The sequence below is a fragment of the Phalacrocorax carbo genome, chromosome 23 (genome assembly GCF_963921805.1).
Source record: "Phalacrocorax carbo chromosome 23, bPhaCar2.1, whole genome shotgun sequence".
In the NCBI taxonomy this organism is placed as follows: Eukaryota; Metazoa; Chordata; class Aves; order Suliformes; family Phalacrocoracidae; genus Phalacrocorax; species Phalacrocorax carbo.
In genome coordinates, this window is record NC_087535.1 from 2214274 (window position 1) to 2224688 (window position 10415).

General features: G+C 63.7%; 1 protein-coding gene across 2 annotated transcripts; it reads left to right on the forward strand.

Annotated features, from left to right (window-relative positions):
• The first annotated feature begins 305 nt into the window (after positions 1–305).
• Positions 306–8709, forward strand: CSF1 (colony stimulating factor 1). 2 transcript variants are annotated; one of them, XM_064471968.1, is made up of 9 exons: positions 306–491; positions 1697–1825; positions 3606–3668; positions 3973–4152; positions 4414–4591; positions 5524–6362; positions 6629–6684; positions 6781–6833; positions 7165–8709. In XM_064471968.1, the coding sequence occupies exons 1-8, from the start codon at positions 471–473 to the stop codon at positions 6830–6832; spliced, it is 1518 nt and encodes a 505-aa protein (XP_064328038.1). In that variant the 5' UTR covers positions 306–470; the 3' UTR covers position 6833; positions 7165–8709. The 2 variants fall into 2 exon arrangements, with proteins under 2 accessions (XP_064328038.1, XP_064328039.1); XM_064471969.1 differs by having other exon boundaries at positions 312–491; positions 6235–6362.
• Positions 8710–10415: the final 1706 nt, after the last annotated feature.

Below are 10415 nucleotides of genomic sequence, written 5' to 3' on the forward strand. Positions count from 1 at the left end.
GCGGGGCCGAGCCGAACCGAGCCGGAGCCGAGCGGGGCCGAGCGGGGCCGAGCCGAACCGAGCCGGAGCCGAGCGGGGCCGAGCCGAACCGAGCCGGAGCCGAGCGGGGCCGAGCGGGGCCGAGCCGAACCGAGCCGGAGCCGAGCGGGGCCGAGCCGAACCGAGCCGGAGCCGATCCGACCCGATCCAACCTGAGCGGGGCCGAGCCGACCCGAGCGGGGCCGAGCCGAGGGGGCCGGGCCGAGCCGAGCGGAGCCGAGCCGCCCCGAGCAGAGCCGAGCGGAGCCGAGCGCGGCCGAGCGGCGGGCGCTGGCCGCCCGCCAGCCCTTTCTCATAAACCACATGCTGCCGCGCCGCTATAAAGGGGAGCGCGGCGGCGGCGGCGGCTCAGCCCGGCCCCGCTCGGCCCCGCCGCCGCCTCGCCCGCACCGCCCGGCCCCGCCGCACCGCCCGGCCCCACGGCAGCCCCCATGCCCCGCCTCGGAGCCAAGGTACGGCGCTCCCTCCCGCTATAACGCCTCTCGTTCCCCGGCTCGGCGCCCCGCTGCCACCTGTGCGGGGTCCCCCGGGGCGGGGAGCAGCCCCCGCCGCTGTTAGCCCCGGTTTTCCATGTCCCCCCCCGTCCCCTTCTGCCATGTCCCCGTCTCCCTCGGTCACGCAGGGGGACGTGGCAGAACCCTTCGGGGGTCCCGGTGGCGTGATGCTGCAGCCCCGGCTCGGTTCCCGGACCCTCGGGCTGAGGTTCCAGCCGCGTCCCCGGCTCCCGGAGGACCCGCGGGGTGAAATCCCGTCCCCGACCCGGTTCTCGGCTCCGGCCGCGTCCCGATTCCCGGAGCCGGTGGGGAGAGGCTCTCCCCGGCCCCAGCCCCGTCCCGTCCCCCGGCCCCAGCCCCGTCCCGTCCCCAGCGGGGTGAGGCTCCGGCCAGCCGTGGCCGTGACTCGGCGGTGGCCCCGGGCGGCATCTCGCAGTTTCACAAGAGGGGAGGATTTCTGGACAATCTCCAAGGGAATTTCCCCCCCCCCCCATCACCCAGACACCCTCTCTCTGCCGGTGCACCGGGGTGGGGGGGGGCACACGCACCCACCCCGGGGGTCCGCTCCATCCCCACCTCGCGGGGTCTTGGCCCTGGGGCAAGTCCCGTTGCCCACTGGGGTCTTGCCACGATTCGGGGCCTCCCCGGTTCTTTGCAGGGGGATTGGGAGGGGAATTTGGGGCGATGCCAGAGCTGCTGCATGGAAAGAGCCCGGCGGGTGCAGGCACTGGAGGCTGGGGGGGGTCCGGAGGGTGGGAAGAGGATTTTTGGGGATGGGTGGGTCAGTGTGTCAGATGGCTCCCCAGAGCTGGGGTGGAGGAGCAGAATTCCAGGAGAGATGGAGAAATGGTGCAGGAGAGGGGATAAGAACTGGATAGGAAATGTGGAGGTGACCGAGAGCAGTGCTGGGGCTTGTGCCAGCCGGGCCCTGGCCACGCAGTCCCTGTGCCAGGCACTGGGAAATTCCCCACCGACCTGGTGCTCCTAAAAATAGCAGGATGGGGACAGGCACGGGGCTGGAGGATGGGAGTGGGGTTGTCCCACTGGACCCCTGTCAAGCCCTGTCCACCATGAAGGTGGCCACTCCGGGGGATGGTGGGGAAGGGCAGGGGGCTTTGGGGGGGGGTTAGCACTGCTCCAAGCCTTTGCTCTGCCATGCTCAGGTGTGCCTGTTCCGCTGCACCCTGCCGTCATTCTTCCTCCTCCTGGTCTGCAGCATCCATGAGACTGAGCAGAACAGCTACTGCCAGCAGATCATCACGGAGAAGCACCTGGCTGAGCTGGAGGAACTGGTGAGTGCCCTCCCTGGGTTCTGCCATGGGATGGGGGCTTGGCTGGGGCTGGGCAGACACAAATCAGCCCTTATTTAGGGCTGAAAAATCAGCAAATCAGCTGATTAATTTTCAGTTATACCGGCAAAGCGGTGGTACCCAGGAGCTGAGCATCCGTGGGCATGAGGGACAAGCGGGCACCCAGGGGGGTGACGCACAGTGGTGCCTTTAGCGACGGTGGCCACGGAAGAGTGCCGGTGGGGGAAATGGGAGAAGAAGGGAAGCGGGAGCTGGCGGGAGCGTGGCTGGGAAGCAGGCACGAGTGGGGCTGGCCGAGTGTAGGGGTGATGCGGAGGTGCTGGATGGGACCAGTGCTGTGGGGCTGTGGCGTTTTCCAGGCGGCTGCGCAGGGGTTAAGCCAAGGAATCCGGCTGCATTCCTGAGTCCAGCTGCTTGCCTGGAAGCTGGGCTGGCAACAGGGCTGTGGGTGGGTGGCAGGCAGCAATGGGGGCCACCGGCCAGGCTAGCTGGATGATGGAGCCAGCCAAGCTGGGGCGATGGGTACCTTCACCCCGTGGGGAGCTCCGGGTGCTCGCACCCGCCCCACAGGGAGGCAGCTCCGGGCCCCATCCTGGCTGCTGGGGCTGTATCCCACCCTGGCCCTTGGCTCACCTCTGTGTGGGGAATCACGCGGATGCTTGGGAGAGAAACGGGAATCGGGGGCACGCAGGGATTTGCGCGGCTGTCACAGATTAAATGCCGCCGTTGTAGCGAGCGGGGTGTGCAGATAGCGATGCCTCCGAATCCTCGCTGCCTGCTTGCTTTGCACCGAGCTCTCCGGCTCACAGTGTGTAACCACTGTGTCTAGGCTCACTTTACCTCTTCCTCTTTAAGCACCAGGCTGCGGTGCCAGGAGCTGGCAGATGTTGTGTGTGCAAGCTTGGCTTCCTCTGCCCGAGCTGTCCCTGCAGCCCCAGCACCCCACATCTCTGGGGAGCCTTTGCTTTGTAAAACCCCAGGATTAAAAGTGGGCTCATGGCTGGGGGGAGTAAGGGGATGGAGCAGGTTTGAATGGAAGTCGTGGCTTCCCTGCTGGGGAGTGCAGCCCTTTCCTCTTCCCGCTGGCGGAGGAGCCAGCCCTTGCTCCAGCCCCCGCAGGATAATGGAGCAATTGTTTCCAGGCCGGCATCCCAGGCTGGGAGGGCGAGGGCTGCCAGAATTGCCGGCCGGCAATTCTGGCAGCCCTCGCCCTCCCAGCCTGGGATGCCGGCCTGGAGGCAGGGGGCTTGTTTAGGGTGGGTTTTCACCCCCATAGGAAGGGGTCATGGTATGGAGGGGGGCCCAGCAGCGCTGTGTGCGGGACCCCGGCATTGTGTGACACCAGGGGATACGTGACCTCGGTGTCACGACCACCTCCTGCACGGCAGGATGCTCTTTTGCAGCCCGGCTTTAATGGAGCAAGTGGTGCGGGGGAGACCGTGGGAGAGTCAAGCAGGGCTTGGCTCTGCTGTGGTGCTGGGAGGAAGAGGAGGAGGAGGAGGAGAGGCAGGGTGGAAGCAGGCAGGGGGAGGCAGGCAGCACACCATCGTGGTGGGAGCAGGGATCCTGGACTCGACCCTGCCAGAGGTTTGACCTTAGGGAAGGATCTGTGCGAGGACGAAGATGGTGTGGGATGAAGCAGGGGTGGGAGCAGAACCCACCCCAGCCCTGTGGATTCGGGGTGCCTGTGCTGGCTCTGCTGCCCCTTCCCGCTGTGTTCTCCCCCAGGGCTGTGGGGTGACAGCCTGCTCTCTCCTTCCAGGCTGACACCCAGATGCAGCACCCAGGCAGGGTCTCCTTCAAGTTCATCAACAAGATGCAGCTGGTGAGTGGCTCCTTGCTGGGCACCCGGGGACTGAAGGGGACAGGGACCAGGGCTGGCTGGTGCATGGGGATGCGGGGAACCCCCGATCTCCCCTCTCCTGTCCCCCTTTGCAGGAGGCAGCCCAGGAGGGGCCCATCCTGCCTGGCCAGGCGGCTGTCGAGTCCCCTCTTGGGCAGCCTGTGGGACCGTAGAAAGGCATTTTGTGGCTCCGTGCCTCAGTTTCCCCCAGTCAGAGTGGGACAGGTGGTGCTGCCTCTGCCCATCCAGTAACCGGTCTCACTTTTTTGCATCCGTGTCCTTGCAGAAGGACTCCGTCTGCTACGTGAAAGCTGCTTTTCCTCTGCTGGGCAAGATCCTGGAGCGAACCGAGTTCAAAGAGAACTCGCCCAACGCCAAGAAGATGCAGACGGTGCGCAGGATGTACAGCCGCATCGACGAGAACGTCGACCCCTGCATCAGAGATGAGGATGATGAGGAGAGAAGGGTACAGTGTCCCCTCCCTTTTGTGGGGTGCCTGATCTGCAGGGGTGCGGGTCTGAGTCCTCATCCTTGGGTGAAATGGGGTTTTCAGAGCATCCTGATGTGGGCAGGACCTTGAAGCGGAGCAGCGATGGGGTGTGCATGGACACGGGGAGCCATGGGGGGAGTCAAACCCTGCCCTGGGTGCAGCGTGGTACCCTGTGGTGGTGACACTGGGTGCCCGGCACTGTCTTGGAGCCGATGCTGAGCCCAGCTCTCCTTCCAGCTCTCACAGATGTGCTTCGAGGAGTTCACCACCTCCCCCTATGAGATGCTGTTGCTGGTGAAGCAATTCTTCCAGGACATCAACCAGCTGCTGCAGAACCAGGAAACCTTTGAGAAGGATTGCAGCCAGGTCTACCGCCGGACCTGCTTGGGGCCCAGGGATGCTGGATCCTCTCCAGGTGAGATGTAAACCCGTGCCGGGCTGGGGGGCTCGGGCTCGCCTGCATGGAGCAGCTTGACAGCCACGTGTCCCTGCCCGTGGGCGCCGTGGGCACGGCATGTGTCTGCGTCGGTCTCTGTCTCTGTCGCTCGGCTGGTGGCCGTCCCTATGGGGTGGCGTTGGTGGTGTGTCGGCGAGCTCTGCGTCTGTGTGGGGAGAGCCAGGCTTGGGAGAAGGGGCTGGCTACCCTTCGGGGCCAAATCCTGCTGGAAACAAGGCCAGAGAGATGCTGAGGGGGAATAAGGAGGCATCTCCGTTGGCCCGGCTGGAGGCATCAGGCTCGGCTCCGTCTCAAAGCCCCAGCACCTGGGTTGAGCATAACATGGAAAAATTGAGGTGCCGGAACCCCTCTGCCACCGACGTGCTGCATGACCTCGGCTGTGTCACTTCAACTGGCCCCCCCCCCAGCCTCAGTGTCCCCTGACCAAGCCTTCAGGGAGAGCATTGCCCACCGGGGTGGAAGAGCCTGTGTTGCCGTCCGTGCTTTCGCAAGCGCCCGTGCTGTATGTTTGCATGCCCGCGGAGGAGACATCTTGCTGCCGTCCGTGTGTTGGAGGTGTGCCATGTCCCTGTGCCACGGGGGACGTTAAATGTGGCTGTCTGGCTCCTGCCAGCCACGGATAACTCATGGGGGACCCGGTGCTTGCTTCACCCTGCCTGCTGCTTGTTATCTTTGTGCTCCCATGTCTGTCCCAGCCTGCTCCCTGCTTGTTCCCTGCCTCACCTTTGCTGTCCCTCTTTTTTGGGGGGAGGGGGGGTGGGGCTGTTTGTCCTGCTTGCCTGGGCCTGTGGGGAGGGGCGGGGATGCTGCCCCTGACCTCGGATCTGCTGGCTGTGCCCCTCTTGGAGGCTGGTGACCCTACGGCCGTCTCTTCTCTCTGCTTCTTTCAGGTGTGGGGACAGATCCTGACTGCAATTGCCTGTCCCCTGCCCTCCCTTCTGCCACCCAGCCCTCCCTCTCTGCTGCCACCCATGCCGGCAGGGAGCTGGCACCTGCTAGCACCCAGGTCCCTTACAGCCTCCTCCATGCCACCCTTGCTGACTTAGACACCCCGTCTCAGCCCCCCAGTAGCACGGACGGCGGCTCGGGGACCGAGGAGGTCCTGGGTGCCGGGGTAGGTGACACAGCATTGGTGCCATCCCCTGCGATGCAGCAGCCAGATCAAGCCGACAGCACCAAAGCCCTCCTGGATCCGGCCGGGACCCTTAGCCTGGTGGCGGTGGACATTTCCATCCTCCGTGGGGATGGAGAGCTGGTGGAGCAGGGCACTGGAATGGTGGCCGGCCACCCGCCGCAGGATCCAGCCCAGCAGCGGGGAGCCTCCATCCTCCCGGATCATCCCGGCGGGCTCAGGACCACCGCACCGGCAGCATCCCCCAGCGCCGACCCGGCAGGCGGCAGAGCCAGGATCCGTCCCACCAAGGCATTCGAGCCCGTCACACAGCTCCGATTCTCCAGGATGGCCCCGGGGATGCGGGGCCGAGTGCTGGGTGGCCCCGGGGATGGGCCGAGGGTGCAAGGCTGGGGGCTGAGCCGGCTGCGGGAGCCCGAGGACGGCGGGGCTGGCCCCAGCTTTGACTCTGGCTTTGTTCTGAGCGCAGAGCAGCGCAGGAAGGAGCCGGCCGTCAGGGAGGGCCACCGGGAGCCCCTGATATACATCGCAGTGGCCACTGTGGTGGCCATCTTGCTGGCCGTGGGAGGGCTGCTCCTCTACAAGTATAAATCCAGGGTAAGGCTCCCCCCCCAGCCCACACTACCCCTCCCCAGGTGCAAGCGTCCTCTCCTGCCTCAGTTTCCCCACTCATTCTCCAGCTCTGTGGGTTGAGCCCCCTTTCCCCATCATTTTGGGATGGGGGGACATGAGTGGGGTGGGAGGGTGAGATATTGGGATATTCCCCCCCCCCCCCCCCCCCCAGAGGGTTGGGGGTGAGAGTCCCCCTATGCTGCAGCCCCTTCCCCAGGGCTCATCCCCCCATTCCCCCTCCCTCTGCACAGGTCCTGGAGCGGCCACTGGAGGATGGAGGCTGCGACCCCGAGGAGCCAGAGAGGAGGTGGGTGTGATACCATCCTGCCTGGGGGGGGAGCTTTGGGGACCCCTGCCCAGGGCCACCCTGCCCTAAACCAAACCCCCCGCCTTTCCCTCACAGGGCACTGCAGGGAGCAAGGCGATGTCCAGAGCTGGAGACTCAGGACCTCTAAGGTGAGAAGAGGCTGGATGGGACCTTGCAGGGCTCCGGTCCAAGCCTGTGGGGACAGTGTTGAGTCCCCAGACCGTCCTTGCCACCACTGACCTCTGCCAAGGGCAGGGAAATTTGGCTGCTGACAGGGAGTGGATGGGGTGGGAGGACATGGAGAGGAGCAGGTCTGCGCCCCAGCGCTGCCAGCATGTGGTTTTGCAGCCCATTAATCCATTACGAGCACTTTCTTAATATATATAGTATTTTTTCCTGTGGGTTTTATGTGTTTCTCCCGAAGCCCCGCCCTCCCTGGCAGACCTTGGCTCCCACTCATCTTTCTCCTCCTTTCCCCAGGGCTCGAGGCGGGATGTGAAGCTGTTCGGGGGACAGATTCGGATGCTCCTCGCCGTGCGAAGGAGGGTTGGCACGCGCTGGCCCCTCCGGTCCCACCATGATGCTGACGCTCCCTCTTCCCTTGTCCCGCGCCGGTGGCCAGAGACTGCAAAAAAAGAAAAAAAAAAAAAACAAACACTCCCAGGCAGGGGTGAAAGGATGGGGGGGATGTTCCCTGAGTGGGACCCCCCAGGCACCAGGAAGCGAAGGGCTGGAAGGTGTCGGACTCGCTGAGGGGCTTGGCCGGGATGGTGGTGGCGGCTGATGTGACACCGCAGTGCTGAGCAGGACGAAGGAGAGGCTGGATGTGGGATGATGGATCCCACGGTGACGTGGCCAACGCTGGCTGAAGATGGAGGGGACCAGCTCCCTGAATCCCCAGGCTCTTCTCCCACCCCAGCACAGCGGGGTTTGGAGCAGCGCCTGTCACCCCCCACCTTCACTCTGCCTTTCCCGAGGCTTCAGCCGGAGCATCCCGGATGACCAGAGGGTCAGTCGCCAGGACTCCCCCCACCCCGCCTCCAGGCTGCACAACCCCAGCCCTGACTTGTAACTTCAACCCTCACACTGTGAATATTTAAAGCCCACCAGTGCCTGCGTCCCCACGGGGGCCAGGCTTGGGGGGGTGTGATGCTTGGCACCGTCCTGGTCCCCATCCTCCTGCCACTGGAGATCTGGCTCCAGTCCTGCATGCCTGAGCTGGCCTCGGCTCGCCGTCGTGCTGTTAGGGTTTTATTTTAATATAGTGGATGAAAGTCTTTATCCCGCAGAAGTATTTTACGGGGGGCCCGTCCTGCCCCCTTGCAGGGTTATTGCTGCGAGCTGGCCTCGCCTGCAACTGGATTTCTTTTGTGACTGTGCTTTTGAGAATGGAAACGGGGCTGGGGAAGGACTGGATTGATGTGGGTGTAAGAGATGGAGATGCCCCAGCGGGGTACCTGGGGGCTCTTTAGCTCAGCCCCCTCCCCTGCTCTGGGAAGAGCTTGGTTTGGGATGCAGCACCGCTGCAGATACCCCAAACCCCGGGCTTGGGCCTCATCCTGCCCCACCGCAGCACCCCTCTGGCTTGAATGTGAAGCGTGGCCCGCGCTGCTCTTGGGTTTTGAAGTATTATTTTTATACAGTGGATGAACCAAACTGTTTTTAAAGAAAGCATTACTATCTTTTTGTTTTTATTTGTGTATTTATGACTGCAAAAAGGAGGGGTTTAGTGCAAGGGACTGGTCTAAATCGGGAGGAAAGCCTTTCTGCAGTGGGGAGGCTGGGGCCAAACTTGCTGCTGGTGTAAGTCACTGGCTCGGCACTGATTTGCACCACAGAGGAGATGCTGACACCGTGCTGCCCCTGCTCCTGGGGGAGAAAATGTGTTGGATTTCTTTTGCCTTGTTTTTCTTTTTTTTTTTTTTTTGATACATTGAAATTTTCAAATATTTTATATAAAGTCATTTAAAGAAGTCTATTTAAACAACTTGTATATTTAATATTATTAATAAACAGAGTCATGTAGCGCTGTGTAAGTGTAGGAGCGGGGGGGCACAGGGAGGTGGGTGATTTGGGGGATGCAGCCTGTGACCACCCCCATCCCAGCCCTGGGGTCTCTGATGGGGGGGGGTGTTAGGAGGCAGAGAGGGGGTCTGTCCTTGCTGTGGCTGCACTGGGGGGAGATGGGGGGGTCCTGCTGGAGCTGCCCTATGCAGAAGGAGGGGGGTGGGTTTTTTTTTCTCCCAGCCTGGCTCCAGGGTGCTCCCGGGCTGGACCCAGCGCTGTGCCCCCTGCTGCTTGCACCCTGCACTGGGGCTGCTGTGCTGCCCTGCGATGGGGGGGTCCCAGGAGGTGAGGGGGGGCAGCTGTGGGCTCTGCCTGGGGTGGGACCCAGGGAGAGCTGCCAGAGCCGTGCTCGGGGCCGGGGTCAGAGGTCCGGACGGGGCCGGCGGCGGGGCGAGGGCTGGGGGGCAGGCGCCCAGCTCGGCCCCGCTGCCCCGACCCGCTTTCCTGTTGATGCACACGGGAGGTCACGGTCACTGGTGTGAGGACAGAGGGACGGACCCGGCCTTCCTGCATCCAGCTGACCCGCATCCCGCCGGCATCGCCGGGGTGAGGGGCTCCAAGAGCCGGCTCCCCTGGCCAGTCGTGGCCCCCCCCGCCCCGAAATCTGTGCGGAGGGTCAGGAAGCAGCTGTTTAACACAAACGCTTGAGGCTGCTCTCTGCAAAGTTTCCTGCGATCACTTCACTTGGAGAGGCAGCACTTGAAGAGGCATTTCCGCCCCCCTCTCTGCTGCCTCCCCCCCCCGCCGCTCCCCTCACCTTCCAGGAACGGGGGAGCCCCGCATCCCCCTCCCCTCGCACGGACCCGGCATCTCCGGGGGGGTACCTGGGGCATGAGGGGGCTTCGACACCACGCCGAGCCCCTGCCAGCGTGCTCACGGGGGGGTGGGGTTGGCGTTGGGGGGTGCAGGGTTAAGGCCCTACATCGCTCACAGCGGGACGGGAAGGGCAAGATGGGGCCCAGGAACCCTTTGCGGGTGTCGGTGCTGAGCCCGCTGCCGCGATTGCTGACAAACAGGATTCCTCGAGGGGAGCTGACTCAGCGCAGCCCTTCCTCTCCCCAGCAGCAGCCGGGGGTTTCCCAGGTCCACATCCCCTTCCCAGGGAAGTGGGACCTATATATATCCCGCCAGATTCAGGCCACAATCATTATGGTCAGATTTGGGGGGGGTATTTAAGGTCAGAGGCTGCTCTTACGGGTGGGCAGGGTGCCTGGGCTTTGGGGTGCTGGGGGCAGCGAGACCCTGTCCTGCAGACAGCGCCAGGTGGAAGCCAGCTGCGCAGGACAGGGTGTTAACTCTGGAGCTGAATGATGGCACAGCTATGATAGCAGCGTAATGCTTTGGTAGATCGCGGAGGAGCAGTGGTGGGAGCATCCCTGGCTGCTGGCCGGGATGTGAGGAGCCCCCTCTGTATTTACACCCCACAAAGACTCATTACTGACCCCCCCTGGCTGCTTCAAGCAGCCCAAACCTGTGAAGGCACATGGAAAATGCAGGAAAAAAGTGAAAAAGCATCTCCCTGCCCCAGGGTTTGGGCCACGGGGGCCCCTCTGCTTTTCATGTCCCCAAATGGTGGCCCCTTCCCCACCCTATCACCAGCCCGGCTGGGAGGGTGGTGGCACTGCCGGGGTCTCTCCTGGGGTGTAAAATGGGTGTTTGTGCCT